The sequence below is a fragment of the Natator depressus genome, chromosome 3, assembly GCF_965152275.1.
Source record: "Natator depressus isolate rNatDep1 chromosome 3, rNatDep2.hap1, whole genome shotgun sequence".
NCBI classification, from domain to species: Eukaryota; Metazoa; Chordata; order Testudines; family Cheloniidae; genus Natator; species Natator depressus.
The window spans coordinates 197,660,540-197,687,256 of NC_134236.1; the positions used below are offsets into that span (position 1 = coordinate 197,660,540).

Sequence of the window (26,717 nt, forward strand, 5' to 3'; positions counted from 1 at the left end):
TGGTGAGCTTTAGAGTTGCAAAGAGTTCTTTCAAAATTATTCCATAGGTTCAGTGTAATGTTCCAATATCGGGTGTGACAAAGTTCCTCCTCTGCCTTGGTGGGTCTTGCGCTTATTGGCGGATTTGCTCGCCTTGGAGCTTCACGGCAACCCTCAGTTTGGCCGTTTTCGTGAACCCACAGTCCAGGTCAACTCCTCCTGTGTCTGACCAGGAGTTGGGAGGTTTGGGGAGAACCTGGGCCCGCCCTATACTCCGGGTTCCAGCGCAGGGCCCTGTGGAATGCAGCTGTCTAGAGTGCCTCCTGGAGCAGCTGTGCGACACCTACAACTCCCTGGGCTACTTCCCCATGCCCTCCTCTCAACCGCTTCTTTATTCTCACCATAGGACCTTCCTCCTGGTGTCTGATAATGCTTGTACTCCTCAGTCCTCCAACAGTCCACGTTCTCAGTCTCAGCTCCTAGTACCTCTTGCTCCCAGCTCCTCATATGCGCACCACAAAATGAAGCTAAACCCAGGTTCCCTGATTAGCCTGCCTTAATTGATTCTAGCAGCTTCTTGATTGGCTGCAGGTGTTCTAATCAGCCTGTCTTAATTGTCTTCAGAAAGATCCTGATTGTTCTGGAATCTTTCCTGTTACCTTACCCAGGGAAAAGGGACCTACTTAACCTGGGACTAATATATCTGCTTTCTATTACTCTCCGATAGCCATCTGGCCCGACCCTGTCACACAGGGCAAACCAGAATGGAACTGGAGACCTCAATCTGGTGGCTCAAGCTTCCCTTGGTGAAGCATAAATCGATTTGAGATGAAAGGATCAGGTCCCAAGAGTTTTTTATAGAGATTACTGGCAGCCTCTTGACAGGATGCAGTCCTTGGGGTGGACAGTAGTGTCTTTGAAGTAACTTCTTATTTCCTAAACATCACCAGTAATTAGGCAATTGCCTTATGTTAATCCACGTAGCTATCTCCAGCCATTTACATGTGATTTGCTACATACTTCAAAGAGAAATGAAGACAGTGATATCACTACAATCACAGTTCGTTTAAATGTTAATATCTTCTTTTGATCTCTGAATTAACAGTTCCTGTCTATCGCTGTATTCTATTTGGTTACATTGTTAACCCCTAACAATATACATGTAAACACACAAAAACATAACTATCATCTACTAATATGTCTATAAAGGTTGAATCTGGGTCAGTTAGCCTGCTAGCTGTGTAACCCTTTCTGGTCCTGTGACAGAGAGTGTGAGGAGGACGAGGAGGGGTAGAGTCAGCGTAGTGAGGTTTGATGGTCCTTACTTCTTGTAGAGTTTGTTTCACAGGCTCATACCAGCACCCAAGGAAGCTGTCTCCTTCACACACAAGCTTTACCCTTAAGATAGAAAGTTCCATTTTGCTTGATGAGCAGAGTAGTCTACCACAATTTTCCTCCTGATGTTTATTCAATGTTGCAAGTCAGCAAAATAAACAGAATAGAGAAACGTATTCTCCTCTCTTCCATTTATAGTCATTTTGTAACTTCAGTACATTAAAACTGCAGTTTTCATGTTGACTGTCCGTTTAATGAAGTAACTCCATCCCTCTTGTCTTTATGTAGCAAGAATATCACCTAAGACTGTGAGTATTCTGATTTAGCCAGAATGTATTGTGAAAATCTGTATGTAAATTAAGTCAACTCGTTAACTTATTTTGCTGTTGTAGTATTGATTTTAATTATAAGTAGGGCTGTCAATCGCAGTTAACTTGCGATTAACTCAGAATAATTAATCGCGATTCATGATTTTAAAAAAATTAATTGCGATTATTGCAGTTTTAATCGCACTGTTAAACAATAGAATACCAATTGAAATTTATTAAATAATTTGGATGTTTTTCTACATTTTCATATATATTGTATTCTGCTGTAATTGAAATAAAAAAGTGTACAAAAACAAAACAATGTAAAACTTCAGAGCCTACAAGTCCACTCAGTCCTCCTTCTTGTTCAGTCAATCTCTAAGACAAACACATTTGTTTACATTTACAGGAGATAATGCTGTCCTCTTCTTAGAATCATAGAAGATTAGGGTTAGAAGAGACCTCAGGAGGTCATCTAGTCCAACTCCCTGCTCAAAGCAAGACCTACCCCAACTAAATCATCCCAGCCAGGGCATTGTCAACCCGGCCCTTTAAAACCTCTAAGGATGGAGATTCCACCACCTCCCTAGGTAGCCCATCCCAGTGCTTCACCATCCTCCTAGTGAAATAGTTTTTCCTAATAGCCAACCCAGACCTCCCCCACTGCAACTTGAGACGGTTGTTCCTTGTTCTGTCATCTGCCACCACTGAGAACAGTCGAGCTCCATCCTCTTGGGACCCCCCCTCAGGTAGTTGAAGGCTGCTATCAAATCCCCCCTCACTCTTCTCTTCTGCAGACTAATAAGCCCAGTTCCCTCAGCCTCGCCTCATAAGTCATGTGCCCCAGCCCCCTAATCGTTTTCTTTGCCCTCCGCTGGACTCTCTCCAATTTGTCCACATCCTTTCTGTGGTGGGGGGCCCAAAACTGACGCAATACTCCAGATGTGGCCTCACCAGTGCCGAATAGAGGCGAATAATCACTTCCCTCGATCTGCTGGCAATGCTCCTACTTTTGTAGCCGATATTGCAAGGTATTCACGTGCCAGATAAGCTAAACATTAGTTTTCCCTTTTTGCTTCGGCCACCATTCCAGAGGACATGCTTCCATGCTGATGACGTTCGTTTAAAAAAATAAAGCATTAATTAAATTTGTGACACAATTCTCCCCCAAGGAGTTCAATGTCCCCTGCTCTGTTTATCTGCTTTCTGCCATATACTTTATATTATAGTAGTCTTGGATGATGACCCAGCACATGTGGTTCATTTTAAGAACACTTTCACTGCAGATTTGACAAAACGTAAAGAAGGTACCAATGTGAGATTTCTAAAGATAGTTACAGCACTCGACCCAAGATTTAATAATCTCAAGTGCCTTCCAAAATCTGACCCAGACGGGGTGTGGAGCATGCTTTCAGGAGTCTTAAAATAGCAACACTCTGATGTGGAAACTACAGAACCTGAACCACAAAAAAGAAAATCAAGCTTCTGCTGGTGGCATCTGACTCAGATAATGAAAATGAACATGCATTGGTCCACACTGCTTTGGATTGTTATAGAGTAGAACCCCATCATCAGCATGGACGCATTTGCCCTGGAATGCATGAAGGGACATATGAATCTTTAGCACATCTGGCATGTAAATATCTTGCGATGCCAGCTACGACAGTGCCATGAAAATGCACGTTCTCACTTTTGGGTGACATTGTAAACAAGAAGTGGGCAGCATTATCTCCTGCAAATGTAAACAAATTTGTTTGTCTGAGCAATTGGCTGGACAAGAAGTAGGACTGAGTGGACTTGCAGGCTCTAAAATTTTACATTGTTTTATTTTTGAATGCAGTTTATTTTGTACATAATTAGACATTTGCAAGTTCAACTTTCATAATAAAGAGATTTCAATATAATACTCATATTTGGTGAATGGCAAAATACTATTTCTTTTGTTTTTTTTACAGTGCAAATACTTGTAATCAAAAATAAATATTAAGTGAGCACTGGAGACTTTGTATTCTGTGTTGTAATTGACATCAATATATTTGAAAATATAGAAAACACCCAAAAATATTTAAATAAATGGTATACTATTGTTGTTTAACAGTGCAATTAATCACAATTTTTTTAATCGCTTGACAGCCCTAATTATAAGACAGTATGAACAAATCTTTTCAGCTGAAGTACAAAGAACCTTTCTAGCCTGCAATAAAATCCTGAGTACTGATGCTCCTTCTCAAATTCTGAAAACTATAGAATAGGTTATAGCTTATAGCTCTTTTTCCAGTTGTCTAGATATTTTTTATTCTGTGTTTCACAAACTACTTTCTCGTCAGAATTTTGGAAGATCCAACTATCTTTTCAGACAAGTGTCACAAAGATGGATTTTTCCCAGTTCTGCTTAGTTACACAACTCCTATTACATGGAATTCCAGCCAGTCCAAAAGGCATCACTTCAAAGAGTTGCTGAGGAACAAAATTTGCTCTTGATCTTTTATGAGCGAGCTGACAGTTTGCTTGTGGTATGCTGGCTGGTTTTTTTTATTTTTGCAGCCTCTAAGTGGAGAAAGAACAGTCCATCTCTGCGTGACTGCATGAACATCTCCAGTGCAATAAATTCCATGATTAAGATAAAATGTTAGCAGTTATGTGAGCAAAATAGCTTGCATGTACAAACTAACGAACAGCAACTAACTGTGAATGCTGTTCATATAACCTAATACTACACTGCTGAATTTTATAAAGTGTCATCCATCATATTTGGCAACCTGATCATGGCAGCATGGGTGAATGTGTTTCCCAGAATTTCAGTGAGCTGCATAATTGAATATAACAAATGAAGATGCTAACTCCAAAGTCTCTTTATGTTGCAGTAATAAATTAGTGGATACTTCCTAAGACTGATCATTAAAACACTGCATGATTCTTTAAGGAGATGGTCACATAGCCATTCGCTTTTGCACAATTCTGTTACCAGTTGCCACATATGAGCTGACTGTTGAATTTGTCTTCGAACACAAGAGTTGGGTTAATTTTTTGACTTGCAGTGTACAATAACCACATGCTGTTGTTCTTTTTTATGGAAGACCAGAAGAACTCCATATGATTAAGCTTTTATGTATCTCTATAGCACTTCAGAGCATCACTGTCCAGGTGCTGGAAAGAGACACTAAAGAACACCCAGATAAATATTTTAAGTCTTGATCATGTAGAAGGGGAAAATAATCACAAGCAGAGCCAAATACTCCACTGATCAAAGTTGCAAGCACTGTGATTTCTGTCTAAACATATGATGGACACAGTTTGTGCAATAGCATTAGCTTGTGTTCCTCTGACTTATTACAAGGCTGTAAACAGATGATACTTAAGTCAGGGCTCAGAACTGATTATTCATCCTATGATGGAAAATGCTATATAAATAAATGCCAGATTTGTGTTTACTCGTGGAACCGCTCCACTTACTGTGTCTTAATGTTGCAGTTGAACTAGAAAGGACATTTTCACTACCTCTTACTAGATACCATAAAGAATCTAAAACAAATCTAAACTATCAAGTATGCAAGTCTAATTAATATTAGATCTATGACGTTCTGTACTGCAAATCTGTTGCTTTCAATTAAATACTGACTTGAACTGTGCGATGTGACCTATTTTGTAGAACTAGATTGAGTTTTACATTTACATTGAGTACATTAATAGGAAAAGATTAACCTCCACAGATGTACACTTCTGAAACTAAAGTCTATGTTTTTAAAATTAAGTACAAACAATTAATTTGTAATGAGAAACACAGCACTATTACAGTAAAGGGGTCTATGTAAAACTGGAAAGTTAAAGAGGTTCTGACCTAGTTTTTCAAAATTGTTAATTATAGTTATAATGTTAAAATAAAATAAAAACTGGTTTCATTTGCTTATGACTTCCATTTGTTGACTTGGCATAGTATGATTCATAGGTATGTGTTGTGCTTTGTTGAATTATCTGGCTTTAATTTAAGATTCTCTTTAAGAACATTTTAACTGATGAAACAGTATCCCAAGAGGCCACTTCTCAGTGCCACCAACCCTCCAGTAAGAAAGCAACTTTATAATCTTATTGTTTAAATGGTGGCTGTCTATATGCGTTTCTCTTGAATAGCGTTTAGTAGTCACAAAGCTTGCATAAACAGACTGGCCAAAACTATATCAAAGATATCTGAAGTGTTACTTTAACACATGTTGAAAGTAGAGCGCTATAACAATTTGGCTAGGTGTAATTCCAGGACTGTCAAAGATGAGTAACTTCTACAAATCTTCCAACTTTGACCACAGCTAAAATATTTAGTATGCTGTGAAACTGGCAAGCATTGTAAGTACATCTTGAAGAAGAGAAGGAATCAAAAAAGAAAATGATAACTTTAGTAGTTTAGGAGCAATTACAGGATGAAGTGCAACTTTTTGTTGACAATCTAATTTTTATGTTAGAAGCTAAAATTTCACATCTCAGTAGATGCAAGAATCATAAGTTAAATGTACTTTGCTGGCGATGTAAGTGCAATGGATGTAGGTTTCTTAAACAATGTCTTCTATTTCATGTGGCTAGGCTTCTTTTGGCTAAAATGCTATGGACAGTGTTTCTTCTCTTCTTTCCTCCCCTCTTCCACTTTTATGTGATGAGAGGGCAAGCATTTTGATCTGCAAAGCTCATGACTGCACTGATCACCTCCCCAATCAATTGAGACTACTTAGAAATATAAAGGAGTGCTTTGCTTCCATTTAAAAATTAAAAGGTAAATTCTTTGAAGTGGCCTTTACATATTCTCCCATATAACACATCCTCTGCTGATGCTGAAGTTTTTTGCAAAGCGGTGCCTAAGCTACACCGTTGCCCTCTTGCCAGCATCAAATGGTTGGAGCTGAGGTTAAAAAAGGTCTGATTGCCCCCTCCAGGTCAATTCATTTTTTAACATGGGTGTCTGTGGGTGTTAAGAATATCTTTGTATGCCTGGAGGGAAGAATTCACTTTTCATTTTAAAACTCTCCTTATTTTTGTTAAAGTGTACGATAGCCTATTTAGTATTTGGCCACTTATTATTGAACAAGGGTACTTAAACCTTTTGGTCATGGCTGATCTCGCCTCCAAAGATTCAGATTAAAAAGAGATGGTTGTAGGTGGTGCATTTCATGCTCCCACACTGTCCCAGAAGTGGATGCACAGTGCCATTTTCTGTTCGGACAGGGGAGCTCATTTTGTCCAGATTTCAAGGCCCAATATACAGAACAGCATGCCATGGGACCATACCAGTAGACAAGAGGATCCATGCCTTTTGAAATGAGGCCCTCAGTCCCTAGGTTTGTCATTGGACCAACTTTCAGGCTTGTTGGAGCAGATCATCTTTCTCTTCAGTCAGGCATGACCACAGAACTAAAGTCTCTGCTAGAGAGAGACTATAGTGCCAAGGTCTTCAGTAAGCATTGGAGCTTTATTGGTACAAATAAACTGTAGCTCAGAAGTGGGGCTTTTGCTTCTGAAACTTTATGGATGTCAAGGCTGATTTCTGCTTCTAAAGATCCTTCTTTGGTGCTAGGAACTACTTAAGTACTGAAATATGGAAATCAAGCTGACACCTACTGGTATGTCAGTGCAGCAAATTCCTTTGGCACTTAAGAGCCTTGTTCTAATGGAACAATCTGATGTGGCTATCCCTCAGTCCTAGGATCTTCTGTCCTGAGCCTGTCACATCATGGTGCATCCATTAACGCTGGGACCTTCATTGGGAAAAATCTCAAAAGCATCAAGTACGTCCTTGCTTATAGGACAAATCCACACCAGTGCCATCTCAGCTGCTCTTAAACATAAAAACAAGAAAAAACAAGTTTAAAGGCATCTGGTGCCAAAAAGTTTACTGCCTTCCCCAAAGAGTTTATAAAGCATCTTGGAGCAGTCCCTCTCAGACCCACTCTTACCTTCCCTTTTAGCCCTGGGGCTCTGACTTTCACTGGCAGGGTTTTTCATACCTTTGAAAGCTGGAAGATTGTAAAGTTGCCGAAGTCTTTTACTGTTCCTCATCCTTCCACCTTTCCTAAGACCGTTGAGGTGGTGGCCCCCTGTGCACTGAGTTAGGCCTGCCAACATTCCACTGTCTTAATCAAATATTCCTTTTTTAACACAAGTTGTGACTCATAACAAAGGAGTAGTGTTATAAAGATTTTTGACTTGGCTTAGTGTGTATGTTCTATGTGATGTGGGGGAAGCTCTGTTTTTCTAGTATGGGGGCCATATGCTCCTTTCTTTGCTGTACTTGAGGAAGGCAGGGAAATACAGAGATGAGTGTTGTAAAAGGGGCCTGTGGAGTGAGTACTTTCTATTCTGAGGATTCTGTAGTAAGGTCGTTACAGTCAAAAGTTGTTCAGACACGGTCATTTCTTTAAAGTAATTTTTTTCTTGTCTGTGCACTAAGGACATCTGAACTTCACATCCTCACAAACTAAAATGATTGTATCCACACAGATGCTTTGAATTTCTCATAACAGACCACTTATAAAGTTAATAAAATAATGGTGTATTTATATCCATTTTATGTTCAAATCTACAGTCACCTTCTCATTCTCTTTGTAGACTGCCTACACCCTGACACCTGCAAAAAAAAACCCAAACAAACCCCACACAAACACACTTGAGACTATACATGGACACAGCGCAAAGCCTTACCCTGAGTAAATGCGGGGGGGGGGGAAATACTTTTATTCTCTGATTCGTGTTGTATGCACAATATACGCACGGTACAACCAGCTAGCTTCAAAAGACATGTCCATGGTAGATGTGCGGCTTCCCTGCCCTCAGAAACATGAGATGGCACTGCCTATTTTAGGCTTGGCAGATTTTTTTTTAAATAATTTTGAGGGATGATAAAAGTATTTTTTGATTTTTATTTTTTATTTAAATTTTCTTATGTGCTGGAAATCATGGATGTTAGACAATTATTATGATAGTAGACATTGAGATTCAACAAGTTAAAAGGTTTATAAATAGGGCCCTACCAAATTTACAGTCCATTTTGGTGAATTTCACAGTTGTAGGATTTTAAAAAATCCTACATTTCATGATTTCAGCTCTTTAAATCTGAAATTTTATGGTGTTGTAACTGAAGGGTCCGGACCCCAAATGGGGATGTCGGGGGATTGCAGTATTGCCACCCTTACTTCTGCATTGCTGCTGATGGCAGTGCTGCCTTCAGAGCTGGGTGGCCGAAGAGCAGCTGCTGCTGGACGAGAGCCCAGGTGTGAAGGGAGCACTGCCTCCAGCAGCATCAAGAAGTAAGTATGGCATGGTATGGTATTGCCACCCTTACTTTGGTGCTGCTACCTTTGGAGCTGGGACCTTGGCCAGCAACCGCTGAAGTAAAGGTGGCACGGTATGGTATGGCCAACCTTACTTCTGTGCTGCTGCTGGCTAGGTGCTGCCCTCAAAGCTGGGTGCCCAGCCAGCCGCGGCCACTCTCTGGCCACCCAGTTCTGAAGGCAGCGCAGAAGTAAGGGTGGCAATACTGTGACCCCCACGTCCCCCCCAATAACATTGGGACTCCCCTCCCCCCGGCCCTCTTTTGGGTCAGGACCCTCAGTTTGAGAAATGTGGTCTCCCCCACGAAATCTGTATAGGATAAAAGTACACAAAAGACCAGATTTCGTGGAGGAAACCAGATTTCACGGTCCGTGTCGTGTTCTTCATGGCTGTGAATTTGGTAGGGCCCTATTTATAAACCATTAAGTCACAAACTGTCAACACCCCATGTCAAAGTATACAAAATAAATATCCTTAAATCATATCAGTTTTTACTATTTGTTCGCCAGCTCATTTGTAACCAGCCTAATTAAAAGTCTGAATCCCTAGATTTTGACTCTTAAGTTCTCAGGCAGCATTTTTCTTTTATTGACTGTCTGTAAATTTCAATTATTGATGGAAATATTTTTTCGTGGTTTGCATGTGTAATGTGAAATCGACATTCGCTGATATTTACCGGTTAAAAAATGTAATCCCTCCAAGCCTGCATAGCCCTCCATCCCCGACACTGCTCTCAGCTTGAGATCTTAATGTCTGATCTGGATTTCCCAACCCTTCCCCCTCTTTTTGTGTTCAGGGTTGCCATTTTCCACATTTAAGTCCCTAGACTCACCATCTCTGTCTAAACTGCGTTTTTGTATCATCCTTTTAGTTTATTAGGACCAAGGTTAGTGTACGCTAATCCTTTTCTAGGGCACTTCCGTAAGGAACTGAAACAAAACTTGATTAACACTACTCAGTTAAATTCATTTTGAACATTTAATTATGGTCTCTTCTCCAGTTACAATTAGTTGTCTAGGACTGATGTCAAACAGCTCTCTTGTGCCACCCCCGAGGCAGTTTCACTTCAGTCACAGAAATGGAGATACAAAACTTAAAGGGAGAAGATGTGCTTAAGATTTGGACTTAACCTTTCCTTCCCTGTTCTCCCTCCCCACCCCATTTTGTTTGTGTTGGACAGTGTGACATTTCCTGAATGTCTTGCTGCCAATTCAAGTTCAGTGTAGCAAAAACTGAACTAGTTATGGAGTGGTGGGTAGTATGAAAATAGGCAGCACTACTGGAATAATTCTGTTTTTTTAAATCTGTGATTGTGTAGATGACTCTACTTGGTTGGGATCCTTGAGGATGAAAGTGCTGTAGAAATGTAAATTATCAGTCATAACAAATATACACTAACATTGCAACTTTGTTAAGAGAACACAGACTAAGCATGGAATTGTACTTTTCCACCTATGGAAGAAATTACATGCCCATCAAAATGACCGTCTCCAGGTGAATGGTCAAACAGAAACAGAAATCGAGTGACCAGAGAGATTGAAGTGTTCTCCGACTGGTTTTTGAATGTTATAATTCTTGACGTCTGAATCAGATTACAGACCTAAAAGTGGCAATTCTTCAACAAAAAACTTCAAAAACAGACTCCAATGAGAGACTGCTGAATTGGAATTAATTTGCAAACTGGATACAGTTAACTTAGGCTTGAATAAAGACTGGGAGTGGATGTGTCATTACACAAAGTAAAACTGTTTCCCCATGTTTATTCCTGCCCCCTTCTGTTCCTCACACATTCTTGTCAACTGCTGTAAATGGCCCACCTTGATTATCAGTACAAAAGGTTCTCTTTTTCCCCCCCTCCCGCCCACTCTCCTTAAGTGATCACTCTGGTTACAGTGTGTACGGTAACACCCATTGTTTCATGTTCTCTGTGTATATAAAATCTCTCCACTGAATTTTCCACTGCATGCATCCGATGAAGTGAGCTGTAGCTTATGAAAGCTTATGCTCAAATAAATTTGTTAGTCTCTAAGGTGCCACAAGTCCTCCTTTTCTTTTTGCCTCAGTAAGTCATCACCAGTCCTAGTACTCAGTGTCTAGTTGACAAGACTGTGTGTGTGGCCTCTACAGTGGAGGCTGCACTTGTGTATCTGAATTAATTGGTGGAGGGTTCTTGGTGCCAAATGCACGGATTGGTTTTTTCCTTGGCGAAATTTTGCTTGTGCCACAAATCTAGTCTTGAACAAAGGGTTTTCCTGGATTGCTGTATGGCTAGAGTCGTCCTTTATGGTAGCACAGTGCATTTTAAATACACCATCGTAATGTATATAGAGTTTACACTGTAATGTATCCAAGGCGAGCATCTAGGGAAGCTTTCTTTTCTATAGCAATTCAGTTACTTGCTGCAGAAAGTTCCATAGATTTTGTCCAGGTGAGTGTGGTCTGTCTAATGATACTGAGTTTCGGATCTATGAAGTCATGGTATGTGTACGTATCTTACTCTGTGGCCTGTTCTTATGTTTTTAGGATTCCCCCTTTACAAATGCAGGAATGGGATCTAACCTAAACCTTTTGGGTGAGATAGAATGTGATGCCAGTATAATGGATGGAAAGTCATTAAATTTTGGAGCAGTTGGAGCACTGAGTGGTATGTTAACTGTATATTATAAAGCATAAATACAGTTCACGTTTAAAGATGATTAATGCTTTCCCTTAAGAGGAGAGCTCTCAATTTCACTCCGAAATACTCCCATTGAAGTCAGTGGATGGAGGATTGGGCCCATAACTACTATAAAACTCTGTACTTTGCTTTAAGTACTCTTTTTTTAGCGTTCTAGTTTGTCATGAAGGTAATTCAGTCTCTGATCCTGAAAGGTGCTCCCATGGCTACAGGTTTGTTCAAGTGGAGCACCTTTTAGGCTTGGGGCCTTGGCTATGCTGTAGAGTATAAATAGTGTTGAGATGCTAATACAATATGTAAAATGAAACCAGTAATATGGCTTAATCTGCTTTTACAGTCTGTCTACTTGCAGACTTGATTTAATTCCATGTTATGGTGTGTAAGTGTACACTTTTTACATTTCATTTGAAACATACAATATCTGACAAAACTTTTCCAGAGCTGTCTGAGACAGACATTTGTTGTTACTCTCACTGGCCAAGGCATATTGAGTTTAAGATTTTTTTTTTGTCACAACTCTGACGTAAAAAATTAGAAAAGTACTTTACAAATGTGTTCCTCTAACGCTCTCTGTGAACCTTGCTGTTAACACAACATCTCTGTTCTGGTCAATTTAAAATGTCTCTTCACTTGTAGAATCCTATGAAACACACTTTTCAAGAGACAGCATCAAGTTGCTCAAGCCTCAAAACATCTGAGATGTTGAAAAAATATCATAGAAAGTGTGCTACTGACTTACACGCTTTTACAAGGGCCATTATAGATTTTTCTGTCTTTGAAAGTGAATACATGTAGTAAAACCAGTGGAGGCCACTGAGGTCTGCAAAATGTCCTATTTTGTTTTTCCCCCATATCCTACCATACCATAAAGCTGGTAATCATAGAAATGGAGAAATAAATGAGCAAACATCTCTGAGAATCAAGAAGAGGATCACCCTGAACCTGTTGCCTTCTCTTGTGGCTGTTTTAAAGGTGACTACAAAAGGCTTTGAGAAAGAATGGACTTGTTTTTTTTTTTGTTTTTTTTTTTAAACTGCTTCATGATTTATAGGAGGCCAGAAAAGAAGTGTCCCTTTCTTGCTACAGTGTTTTGCCCCTTCCCTTTTAACTTCGAATTTCTGGACTCTTCTAGTGGGGCAGTCACATTTCAGTGCACTCCTAAAGAAAATGCTAACTTTAACAGCAAGTGCCAAGCCTTTGTACAGTTATCAGTTTACCATTATATTGAGATCTCTGACATTGCAGGCAATATCTTTTGCCTTAACAAATGTCGAACAAAAGCCTTAACAAATGCGAACTTGTAATATCAACAGGAAACTGAATTCCTAATGTTGGTTAGTGAAAATAAACCCTGCAACAGTTGTGAAACAACATTTAAAATTTTTGTTCCTATTTCTTTTCAGGAATCAAGAATCCTGTTTCAGTTGCAAATAGGTTGTTGTGTGAAGGGCAGAAGGGAAAACTCTCTGCTGGCAGAATTCCACCTTGGTAATTGCTTTGTTCTGCTTGACTTTCCTTTAGCCTTTGGTCTTTAATGAATGCAATATTTGAAGGTTATTCTTATCCACAGAAGGCTGATGCTGTTTGTTACACATGAGCAATAGCGTGCCTCTAAAAGGAAGACTTGCTTTGTTCTCTCATCTTGGAACATATTATTGTGCGCTTGGTGCAGCTGTGAATAGAATGAAATATTGTGGATAGAAGATGATACTATGTTGAGTGTTAATTTCTTTCTTCATGGCTGTTGACACAGATTTGTACTATTACAAATTGTAAATTCTTATTCCTAATTTGATTTTTAAGAAGTCCTGTAAACTTGTTAGTTAGAAAAAAGGAAAAAAGTCATTTTAAAAAACCTGGTTTGTTTGCCTTTTCTTATGACAAGATACAGTTTTTCTAAGTGTTAAACTTAAGATTTGTATAGAGTTAAAACAATAATGGATTTTGAAATCCTTTATCTTACTCTCTATCTTTATGGTGATTCCATCTTTTAACCTAAAGTTGGAAAATAAAGATTACAACGTTTTGTTAACCAAAAGAGTTATCCTTTCCAACTGGGAAACAGTTTATTAAAGATGCAGCTGAACAATGTAGAGCATCTTTACAGTGCATTAAAAATGCAACATTTTTCTTAATATAAATCTGTCTAAATGTTGAAGAGGGAATAAGAAGTACCTTGCAGACTTTAAGTAGCATACATATTTTGAAAGAAACTTAATTATGCTTGTCAATAGCGCATCAGGTAACAGTGAAATCAGGAGACGATGCTAAGAGCTAGTGTATGAAAAAGCAAACTTTAAAATCTCAATTAATCAAAAATACTACTTAAACTGCCAGATGCTGGGACTGGATGACAGGGGATGGATCACTTGATAATTGCCCTATTCTGTTCATTCCTTGAAGCATCTGGCATTGGGCATTGTTGGAAGACAGGATATTGTTCTAGATAGATGTTAGGTCTGATCCAGTATGGATATACTTATGTTCTAAATTGCATCTGATTCCCTGCATTTACTAAGGCTTATAAACATGGGTATAACTATTAACAGCCAATTAAAATATTTATTTCCAGAGTTCTAAAGCCTTTTAGTAACTGCTGCTTGCATGCACATAGTGCCTACTATCTTACTACTGTAATACAATTGTTGACACTGGCCATGTGAAAAATCAGACATGGTTTTGCAAATCTTTTTCAAATTCAGCAGATTCATCAAATGTTTTGCAAAAACAGCCAGGGTTTGAAACTGCATGTGATCTTTATCCTGGGAAATATAGGGGAAAGGAAACTGATTGTCAGAAATCATTTACTGCATACCCTTAAATATTCTGAAATATGCTTAACTGGAAATGTATTTCCATTTTATCCCTATTCATTTGATGTATGTGAGTCTTCAACGTCATCAGCAGTCTAAAAAAGCAGAAGACTTTTTTTTTTTTTTTTTTTTAAAGAAAAGAAGCTCTTGCATGTGATTTGGTAACTTATTTTAAATGTGATAGGACATGGGGAGGGACTGGTTGTAAGAAATAAACTGTCTCATAACTACATGTCCTCTCTCATAGTAAAACTAGGCAAAGGGTCAATTCTACAGGTAGTGGGGACTTCCTTTTAAAAGCCACCAAACCAAACAATTTGCCCGGGAAGAAGCACTTGCTAGTTTTTTTGTTTAAACTCCTTCTTCTGTGTGTTTTAGCTTTTTGGTTGGTGAAGGAGCTTACAGATGGGCAGTTGATCATGGGATACCAGCATGTTCGCCAGGTATCATGACTACAAGTGAGTAAACTGGTGGTATGAGTAGGAGGAACAGGTCAGAGTGACTTTAAAAATGGTTTCATATTTTGAAGTGTATTTCACTTCACTGGTATCAGTCATGATACATAAGGATGTTTTAAGTGCTATTATTCTGTAGAACTTGGATAATTAACCTTTATAATTAAAATTTAGCTCCATTTTAGGTCAATAAGTAATACAAATTAATGACTTAATGTATATAAATATTAAGAAGTTTCCTGTCTAAAGTTGCTGATACTCAAATCATCAAACAATGATACCCTCCAAAACTAAGACAGCATTATACTTGATCATATTAACTCTTATTCAGATCCACAATACTTTTCATTTTCCTGATAATTTGATTCATAGTCCTTGCTGAATGAAACTCTTAACAATTTTTCCAGTTTCTAAAAAAGCAAAGGTCTTGAAAAATGTATTTGGCTTGATTCGACAGAATATCTTTACACTCCTTGTTTCCTTTTTCTAAAGTCAATGGGGTTTAAGGAGTGTTATATACAGCAGCTGCCACTTAGTCAAGGAGGTTTCTTACACTAACTCTATCCCTACGTAAAATTTCCTTTGTTGCTAGCACCATTGGAAAAAGCAACCGTGAGTTTTCAAGTGTCGACTGCCAAATGGCATTAAGCGCTGTCATAAAATGGCTTAGAGCAGATCTAGATGCCACTGGTTAAAAATGCTCATGGCCACTGTGACCTTGTCTTAGCTTTTAAATACTTCAGGACAATAGCTTAGCAGAGGCAAGTTTTAGATAACATCAGGGATTTCATATCACCTCAGCACAGTCTCAATACGCATGTATATATAGTAAGGAAAACTTCAGTATAAATGGTTAAAGTCTGGCAAAGTTATACACAACTGAAAACAAGATTTTACGACGGGAAGTATCTGCAAACTTAATAGGTGGTGCTACCAGCCCCACTTGTAATTGCACATACCATACATACAAGCTAAAAATGAGTGCATTTTGGAGCCAAATGCAGATTGGGAGGTAGAGTTTAATGTGTCCGATCTGGTTGAGTTCCTGTGTTGGGCACTCAGTAGACTGCTGTGCTGGGAATCCACCTGACTGGGCCCTGTATGACTTTTAGCCTCCAGAGCCTTAAGAGTCCAGGCACTGGCCCTTGCTTGGACCTCTAGGCATGCACTCAGGGTACAGCTTCTGTGCCTAACACCCCTTTCTGAGGGATGAGACCCAGCAGTCCAACTACCTCACCCCTGGGACCAATGCTGATCCTGTGTGCCCTGTAGGTTAAACATACCTTCTCCCAGAACTCCAGCTGTGTAGGCATTCTGGGTTTACATCTCACTTCTTCAGGATAGTGAAAGCCATCAGAAAGAGACAGACCTGGCACAGATTTCTAAAACACCATTGCTCTTTGCTTAATAGCACAAGAAATAGATCTACACAAAATAATAAACTCACCTGTACACATTTCCCTGTGTCAGGTTCTTTGATACTCTGGTGAGCTCTCAGGCCTTGAGCAGAGCTGTCTGGGATCCTTTCTCTGCAGCTACTGACTTACCTTCAGAAACATGGAGCCTCTCTAGGTTAGCTAGCTTTCTCTGACCTTGGCTGGTCTGCAGTTAAACAGGACACCCTGCTACAACAGCCTGCCCATCTCTTACCCTTTCCTGCCCAAAGCTTCTTGTTCCTGTCTGTGAATTTCTCAAGTTTATATGTCCCCCCTACCAACACCTGGTTCCTTTGTTCGGCTACTTATGTTTTTCCACTCTTGACTTCCTCTACCTAGTCTGCAAGGGCTGGTGAAGTATCTTTTTCCAGCTCCAGTCAGCTTCCTTGCGTGAGTGTACAGTCCATTGTCCCTCATCTGGTAGTTACATGCTTCAGCCCATGTCAGCAAGTGGTGGATAAAACATCCACAATTAGGTATTCCCTGATATAGTAATCTTTTAATAAATTCATAGCATCAACCAGAATTCATAAACTGTACAGACATGTTACCCAAATTACCACAGGGAGGTAGATTTAAATATTCTACAGTTCCCACAAATTGTGGAGATGATTATTCTGGGGAATCAGGTTCTGAAGTAAAAACTGAAGATCAGGGCTGATAACACTCACCTTGTGTGTCTAGATGGATGACCACTGTCTGGAGAGTGACTTCTGTTTCAATGAAGTGGGTTGATGGAATGCAAATTTGTATAAAAGCTTAATTTGGGATTACAACATTTGGATTAACCCACTAACACTGATAATGTTACGGTGCACTTTAAGGTAGCTGAGCACTGCCTTCTGCCCTTCTAGAACAAAGAGGGTGCCTAAATGTAAACTAAAACCCAGGAAATAGAGTTAAGGTAACATCCCTCTTCCACTGCCTGCTCCCCAACCTTAACTCTGACCCTGTGGAAATGGCAGCAGGCATTGTGAATAAAGAAATTGTGTGCTCAGCATACTTTTGCTTCATTCCTAATTGGACAGTTGTACTATCCGTAATATGCTATGTCCACTTGATGTCTACACAAGTGGAGTACAAGAATACTTCATCTCATCCTAATAACCCCTTCCATATTCTGAGTGCCCACCCAAATCTCCAAATGTGCACTGGCATTCCCATACTGCCATGCACACTCCCTGTCCTCTGCTCAAATGCTCCTCCAGTGAATACTAGCAGTCTGGCACAGACATTGTTCCACAAAGGTAACTGAAGGTTCTCTCTTAAAAGGTTTTTTAAGGTGATGATGAAAGGGTTATTAACTCAAAATCTCTAGGAAGAGTGTGTGTGTGTTGGTTAGGAAGAATGATTAAGTTTTAGGTCAGGCTTAGCTAACTCATGTTTTTGACAATCTGAGTATACATGTGGATTTTAGGACATTTGGGGGGAAAATGGCCCTTAAACAGAAGACTCTGGCTAAACCTTAACTATGGAAGTTCTATTTCTTCTCATCATGTGGCAAGTAAATGAGCTCAATTCACTGCCTGTGTTCTGCTGGCAGAACTCTAGCCAGTTAGTGGTGTAAAGTCTACCTGGAAGGGATCACAGCGATGCAAGCTTACTTGCAATTCTCTGAGACCCAGGAGCAGCAAAGTGTAGCCCAAACAATGTATAAGCTTAGCACAGGGCAAAGTGGGGCGAGGGCACCCAGGAGATGCCCCCCAGACTGAGTGCATCTGATAATGAGTTCTGATGGAGCTCCACAGTAAAACAAAACTGTCCTCTCTGGTAGAAGCCCATAGCAGATGATGGATATACCATTGCCTGCCTCTTCCTGTGGTGAATCATGTTCCTTGGGTGCAGAAAACTTTACATGTACAGGGACATACAGATTGAGTCACTGCTGCAAACACAATCTTGGTGGCTGTATGGCTTTATCTCGTCACATGTTGGGTCAAAATCCGTGACACTACTAACAGCTGAACATTACTTTGCTTTACATGCTGCTGTCTTTGTCAAAGTGGAGCAATATGAAGGAAAATTAGATCTAATACAGTAATTCAATTTAGCCCAAGTATAGCTGGTGTAATATATCAGAGTTAAATTTCATATTAACATACCTATTTTTAATTACTTGCATCTGTTTCTGTTTTCAGTTATGCAGTAGTTATTTAGCAGCTGCTGAGCCGATTGCTGTGCTAAGCCACTTTAATTCCTGTAATTTGCTGGTATATTCTTTTTATAATCCTCCCTCCCTCCAACTGCAGTATTCTCTTTTCAAACTGCGTTAAAAGGGAAAGTGTACAAAAACCTCCTCTCTGATACTGTTTCAGTCCACTCTATGAACTGACTGCCAGGGGGTGCTGTATGACTAGTCAGAGCTTGATCTGATCTCCAAAGATAGAAAACATATCCTTACTACTCCCACTATCTTGGGTTCATAGCTTATTTTAAACTTGGATACTATGACCTTGTCTACACTATTGAAGTAAGTCATCTGTTACGCTACTCCAGCTACGTGAATAGCGCTGCCCTGCGTCGACAGGAGACGCTCTTCCGTCGACTTACTCGTTCCAGTGGAGTTCCAGAGTCGACTGGAGAGCGCTCTGTGGTTGATTTAGTGGGTCTTCACTCGACCCCCATAGCATCGATCGCAGCAGCATCGATCCCCGGTAAGTGTAGACTTGGCTCTATCTTGAATCATTAACATACATGTTGCCTTAATGGTAATCTCAGTATAGAAACACCATGTTACCTACTCCAACAGAAACATCACATAATACTTATGAAGATCTATATTTGTAATTGTATATATCAGTTTGACCATTAACCCGAATTTAATATTTGTGATTTGACAGTGATAGAAATTTCTATATTGCTGTATCTGTTAATCGTATTTGAAAAAAAATTAATGAAATATTCAAATGATGAACCCAGGTTGGAATGATTAGAAATACTGCTCAAAAGAACAGAACAGATTTCAGTAGGAAAATGGAATGGAAAACCTTGTGGTTATATAACTTATTTTTTGTTGTGCACTAACAAAAACTAGGATTTAAGCATCTGACAGTAGTAAACTTCTCAGTTTATGGTATTTGAAAATCTGTTTAATTTATTTAACTAGGTGCCTATTTGAAACATGCAGTCATAGAAATATCAGATTATTTAAGCATATGTATAAATAGTACTGCTGTCAAGTGAAGAACAGGTAGATTTGACTAAATCTTGCTTTCTGAAAATATTCAAATTTTCTTGCACTTTGTACCTTTTCTATGAAATCGTCATCATATAGGACAACTCTAATGCTGTGAGATTGTGGTCTTAAGACTTGTCCTCTGAAATCTGGAATGCTAGATTAGTTTCCAAAATAGTTAGTACACACTAAAAGCGTGCAACATCTTGTATTAAAGTATGTCTTTTCATATGTGAACCACAGAGTTACACCCAAAGATAAGAAATGTATTCACATAACTTGCTCAGTAAATATTCACCATGAAATATAATTCCATAAAGTAACACCGCAAACTTTATTATGTGACTTGTAATTAATATCACAAATTTGGTCTGAAGAGCTTAACTTCTGGTGATGCCTCAGCTTGGACTGTACAGGTATCACTGCAATCATGAAGCCTATTAAAGACCAAAGTACTGTTTAGCATTATATATGCTATTTTGTAAAGCTTTTATTCCAAAAACGCTGAAATAGTTATCAAAAACCTTTGCAAAATCACATAGCTGAACAGCAAAACAAATCTGTAGAGTCTTAGGCAAACTGTATTAAGATGCATTTGTGGTTGAGTACATAGTAGTAGTTTTGGGTAAATGTATTACAGGGATGTTGCAGTTTTCCCCAAAACAACTCTTCAAGAAATTCCGAGGTCAGATTAAATTGAAATGAAATCTAAACATGTTAATGTATGAAAATGCAGTTAGGGTACCCAAGAACCTTACCTCTGCCCTCAGCCATGTAACATGATTATAAGGCATTTTAGTGCATGTGGTCTTAGAATAGAGAAATCTGTCTCTTAGAGATAGATGAGTTTCCCCCTGCCCATTGGTGTAATTGCCAGACAGATTTAGGGTGGTTGGGTGCTCTAATTGTGCATTTCCATAACTTAACATGTTTTAAGTTTAACTCTGCATTCCTTTTTTTATATTACACATTTGCTGTAATGTTTTGTCCTAAGTTGTTAAAGTACTTCAAACTTGAACATTTTTTTGTTTCGGAATTTCTTTAATGTATGAAACTTTGCATGGAAGCCAAATACAGTTAATGATCATTAATGTCAAATCATGAAAAATGTAGTATCAACCTTAAATCATGTCTGTGGTCAGATTCATGGTATTCTTCTTCGAGTGCTTGCTCATGTCCATTCCACATTAGGTGTGTGTGCTCGCCATATGCACCGGTGCTGGACGTTTTTCCCTCAGCAGTATCCGTAGGGGACCAGCTCTGGCACCCTCTGGAGTGGCGCCCGCATGGCGCAGTATAAGGGGTGCCACCAGCTCCCCCCACCCTCAGTTTCTTCTTGCCGCCAGTGATGGTGCTGGAATATCTGCTGCTTCGGCTAGTGTTGTTTTGTTTTCTGTTCTTGTGAACTTTGAAAATCTGTAATATAGTTGTATACAGTTAGTAGTTTCTTAGTTATCCTTAGTAGTAGTTCTCAACTTTTCATTAGTCCCGAACGGGACTCAGCTGTTTTAAGCCCTGCTATCGCTGCGAACGGCCTATGCCCATCAGCGATCCACATACCAGCTGCCTAAGGTGCTTAGGCAAAGGGCACATAAGTCACAAGTGCTCTATCTGCAAGTCCTTTAAACCTTGGACAAAGAAGGAGCACGATATCCATCTGAAAGCGCTCCTAATGGAGTCGGCACTCACTCCGGCACCGGAGCAGCAGTCCAACTCCGCACCAAGCACAGAGGCCTCTGTGGGCAGTGCTCTGCCAGCGTGGTCCACGAGCCAGCACCAATCCCCCTCCACAGCTCCGGGGAAGAAGTCAAGTAGTGCAGCCCATGTCATGCTTCTCCTGTGACCCCCGGATAGTGGTGCAGGCCCTAGCCAGTTTCAGGTGCTGTCGACGCTCGAAGCTCTTTGAGTGTCTCAACAGATCCTGATGCTCCCCATGCCGCCCACACTGACTCCCGCGGTACCCCAGTGTCAGGAAAAACCTGCATTGGGACCTGTGCATGTGTCCCCACCTCAGCAGTACTGATCCCCATTAAGAGGAACGTCCCACCAACGTTTGCCCACCTGAAGCCGTCACGTCTCAGGACTGGAGAGGCAGGCTCAGCGGAGCCCACTTCGGTCCCCCATCAGGGGCACCAATTGAGGGACTCAAGGTGTACCTTGCTGGTAGATTGGCACAAACCCTCTGAGGCATGTGCCACCCAGCAAGAACGCCGGGACTGGCCCCGACTGTTTCCAAGGGCCCAGTACTGACCCCGGGACCGATTGGACACCAGAAACCACTGATTGCTGGGCCATCATCACCTGTCTCCAAGAAGGAGGTCGCCCTATTCAGGACGATCCTCCTGGCAACCGGGCCGTAGTAGCTCCCGGTCCCGTTCAGTGTCCCAGTGCTGGTCAAGTTGTATGATGCGTGGATCGCTGGGTATCTGACACAGATCCGCTGAACACCGTCGGTTCCTGAGAGCCCGACCAAGACAGTCTTGCTCGGACAGGTGGACTTAGGGATGCAGCGACTGGCACTGGTTGGACAAGAGCCACTGTTCAGTTCGATCCTGGTTGCCCGGGACCGACTGCTCCACTGGTAGTTCCAGCTCGGAGAGAGGTTCCCTGCCTGTGGGACAAGCCCCGGTACCAGCGGTGCCATCTACATTATTGGCACCGAAACCTGTCCCATGGCCCCAAGCGCAGTGGCCAGTGCCATGGTATCCGTGGAACCTTTGGGGGTTCACCCAACCTTCCCAGGCTGCCTGATCAGAGTTGGGAGCCTCGGAGAGGCCAGCGACCTCAGTATCCCATCTCCCTCCGGTGCTCGAGGCTTTGGGGAGTAAGACTCCATGGTCCAGGAGGACCATAGGGAGCAAGCTGTTGGACCACCAATGGACGTGGAGGTTCCTACAGCACTGTCCTCATCGTCGTCGGACAAGGCTATCACAGGGCCCCCTCACCCAGTTCCTCAGGATGACGCCAAAATGCACCAGGAACTTCTGAAGAGGGTCGCTTCTAACCTGGGGCTTCAGGCAGAGGAATTGGAAGAGCCCTCGGACTCTGTTTGATGTCCTCGGCTCTTGCCAGGGTGGCTCTACCCCTTCCTGAAGGGATTTCCAAGCTCAGTAATGCCCTGTGGCAGACCCCTTCTTCCCTGGCCCCTATCTTTAAAAGGGACGAACTCAAGTACTTCATGCCGACCAAAGGGCACAAGTACTTGTACTCCCACCCAGCCCCCCATTCCCTTGTGATTGAGGCGGTTAGCCACAAGGAGAGACAAGGACAACCCAGGGCCACCCCCAAAAATAAAGACTTGAGGAGGCTGGATCTCTTTGGACGTAAGGTTTATTCGTCTTCCAGCCTTCAGCTGAGAGTGGCCAACCACCAAGCCCTCCTTTGTCGATATGACGTTAATATGTGGCAAGCCATGGCCAAGTTTGAATGGTTGCTCCCCGAGGCTTCCAAGAAGGAGTTCAGAGTGATCCTCGATGAGGGCATGACTGCGGCCAGAGCGGCCCTCCAGGCAGCATCGAATGCTGCGGCTGCCCACACCATGGCTTCTGCTATCTCCATGTGGCAAGTCTCCTGGCTTCTCCTCCCTGGGCTGTACACCGAGGCCCAGCAGTCATTGCAGGACCTTCCCTTCGGCGGGGCCCTATTTGCGGAGCAAACACAGCAAGTTGAATAGCCTCAAGGACTCCCGCACCACCCTGAAAACCCTGGATCTCTACGTCCCAGCCCCAGCATGTTAACGGTTCAAACCACAGCAGCCTCAGGGCCAGGGGAGCCAGCCTTGGCAGGACCAGCCTCTCAAATGAGCTACGGGTTACAAGCACCGCCAGAGCCACCCGCCTCCACCCTTGGCCCTGTTGGGCTCAACCCGTAATAAGCAGGGGGCCAAACAGTCATTTTGAGGGCGCGCCTGAGGGCGACCTACCAGACTATTCCCAGGATCCATCTTTCCCAGTGTTCTCCAACCGCCTTTCCCCTTTCCTCTTGGCGTGGACTGCTATAACTTCAGACTGCTGGGCCCTCAGCACAGTGGAACTGGGTTATACCCTCCAATTCTACCTCAAACTCATGAAGAGTTGCCATTTTGAAAATGGCTGCTACAGCCCATTGTTCTCAACAGTGGTTTGGGGAAGATGCCATCCCCTTCTGCTGCTGAGAAACGTTGAGGCGGAAGTAAATGGTGGCAGTCTTTGCAAGGGCAGCTTGTGGTCTGAGTCCTATTTAAAAACAATAGGTGGTGGCAGCCATTTTGAAAGAGGGCAGTTCTTAGCAGAATTCCTACTGAAGGAGAAACTTCCATTAGTGAAAAATAGCCGAGAGAAAACTATCAATCCTAAAAATCAAGTGTAGCGTAAGCACAAGATTTGAGTGAGTTTCAACTATAAGGGAAGTCTGAAGAGACTCCATTAAGAGCATTAGGGACAATGGTTTGACATCAGGAGCTAAACTTATTAAACTCTAATAAATTAATGCATTTACTCAAGAATTCTCAGTGCTCTAATTTTGAGGAGGATATGTTGTATTCTTCCTAAATAAAAGGCTAAATCCCAGTTTTGTGCAAAACTTTAACTATGGAACTGTAACTGACATTACCAGATTTACTCTATTCTGCATTATGTGGTGGTTGACCTTGCCATCGAAGTACATGCTGAGGTATTTGTCAGTGTAGGAACTGATGGACTAGAAGTTTCATGGGATTTGTGGTGATGATGAGGGCAAGAGGGGAAGACCATCTTAACATCAGCTAGCTGCTGAAATCCTCTCTTATCCTTGCTATTTTTAACTTTAAAGACACAACTCTACAGTTCACTCTTTTTTGCTTTTGTATAGGCCATATTTAAAGGTGAGAAACTAGATCAACCACTAAATACAATATTACTGCTCTAAAGGTCTTTTACATTTGTGTTTTAAGTGTATAGGGCTAGAAATTGGTCACTTACAGGTTTTCATGCTAGAAGAGATCCTTGTGATGTAGAATGACTATAGACAAAAATCTCACCCAGTAATTTCTGCATAAAACTTGTATCTTGTGGCTGAGTACAGCATAGTTTTTTAGACCTCCAATCTTGATTTAAAGACTTGAACTGAGGGAAATTCTACCATGTCCCAAAGTAAATTGTTCCAATGGCTAATTATTCTAGATGCTAAACATTTGCATCTTATTTCTAGTCCGAATTTGTCAACATTTCATTTCCGGCCATTGGATCTTGTTATACCTCTGCTATCTTAAATAACCGTCCGCTATTCAGAATCTCTCCCCGTGTAGGTACTTATAGACCATGTTCAAGTTGTCTCAACCTCCTGTTAAGGTAAATAGATTGAGCTTGTCTTGCTGTAAGGCAGGTTTCCCAGACTTAATGATTCTGAACCCTTTCCAACTACTCAGCATCCTTTCTGAAGTGTGAGCACAGACCTGATTCCCCTGTGCAACAGGGTGCTCGGAGAGGTTAGTGCAGTTAGCAGTTAGTGCACCTGACTTCCAGCCCCTTGTCTCTCTGTCAGGGCAGTAGAAGTGCCTGGTTTCTGACTCTAAGCCGTGAATGATTTGGCCTCCACCCACATCTGGGTCTTTGTTCTTCAGGGGGGTATAGCAGGGGGACTGGGGCCCTCCCTCTCCACTGGGTCCCAGCTCAGGGTTCCGTGGGAAGCAACACCAGCAGGGTCCTCCCTGCAGAGAGTCTACGTCCGCTGTTCTAGGCTACTTCCTACCAAAGGAGTCCAAATGAGCAGGGCCCTGCAGGATCTGCTGGTTCTCAAACGTGGTAGTGGTTGGAGAAGGCCTTGCCTGTGGGCCTTACCCACTCTGTAGTCCCCTCTCAGGCTCAGCCTTCTGTCTAGCTTCCCAGAGAAGGAGTCATCTCTCCTGCAGCCTGTCCTCCTGGGCTTCTGTGCTTCTTTTAACCCACTTCTCCAGCCAGAGCATGCTCAGCAGACCCGAAAGGGCAGGGCTACCTGGGCCTTTTGACCCTTTTGGGCCCAGTGTTGGGTTTGTTTACCCCTTCACACCATTTGTACATCCAAGGATCATGTTAACCCTCTGAGTCATTGCATTGTCCTGGGAGTCTGTGTTCAGTAGGTCATCCATCAAGTCCTCTTGAGTCATTTCTTTCTGGGATACAGTTAACCATCCTGTAAGTGTGACCTGCCTTTTTCCTGGATGTATGACCTTTAATTTGACTGCACTAAAAAACATGTTCAAATAACACCAGTTTTCTAAGCAATACAGATCTCTGTTAAACTGATCTATTGTTACTATATTACCAGTTGGTGTCATCTGTGATTTTCTAGCAGTTTTATATCCTTCAGAAATCATAGATTCAAATATCATTGGGCCAAGAACCAATTTTTTTGGACCTCCGCTAGAAACATGACCTTTGGCTTTGGATGAAAAGTGACTTGCAGTTACTCTTTGAGATCAGTTTTTAATCCATTTAATGTGTTATATTGATTTTTTGAATCAGTGATGCCAACCAGTCTTGTAATCTCATCATGATTATATAAATTTTAACTGCTATGGAGGCTAAAACTGTGCAAATACTTTTTACCAGTTTTCTGGAGTTGAATGACATATTGGTATCCCAAATTCATGTTTATTTGCTGCTTATTACCTATAGGCATGTACAGTTTCTTGAGTAATGATGGCCTTTGTCCTATGCCCTGCATTTGTTAATCCAGTGGTGCCCTCTTGAAAGGCCATGTTGAAGGAAAAGACTTTGTGAAAATACTATTACAACATACTGCACTGAATCAAAACCTATGTATAAAATTGGCTTTAAAAGCAAATCTCTAGGGCAGTATGCTTCTTGAAAGCACAAACCTTTAGATAAGTGAAAAATGAAAGTACACTTTAAAGTCAAAACTAATTAACTCTTATGCTTGTGAAAGGTGCTAGAGACTTATGTCTTCTATTGATAGCATGTGAATTTTACCTGTTGAACTTTGGGGAGCTTCATATGTTGAGGGCACGGTTGAAGTGGCGAAGTAGCCAACCAAGGTGCAAGAGTGATAGGAGACATCCTACAGTCTACTTATTGCATCATTTGGTCTTGGTGCTCTCCCAGTGTAAACTAACTTACAGGACAGTATTAGTAGCATGATGTGAGTTGGCCTATAGATTCCATAATCATGTACAGGCATTGGGCCAGTGGATATACAAGTGGTACAGATGGGCTGTGGCCACTACTCACACCATAGGCTGTAAAAGCAGCTGTAGGAGAAGGGAGCCTCAGGG

General features: G+C 41.3%; 1 protein-coding gene across 5 annotated transcripts in view; it reads left to right on the forward strand.

The window, feature by feature from the left end:
* Window positions 1-26,717, forward strand: part of TASP1 (taspase 1) — a 158,986-nt gene that overhangs the window by 19,916 nt on the left and 112,353 nt on the right. For all 5 annotated transcript variants that reach the window (XM_074947171.1, XM_074947169.1, XM_074947173.1 and 2 more), the window contains 3 exons: window positions 11,457-11,577; window positions 13,014-13,098; window positions 14,802-14,881. In XM_074947171.1, the coding sequence (XP_074803272.1) occupies window positions 11,457-11,577; window positions 13,014-13,098; window positions 14,802-14,881 (286 nt within the window). The remainder of the gene's footprint in view (window positions 1-11,456; window positions 11,578-13,013; window positions 13,099-14,801; window positions 14,882-26,717) is intronic.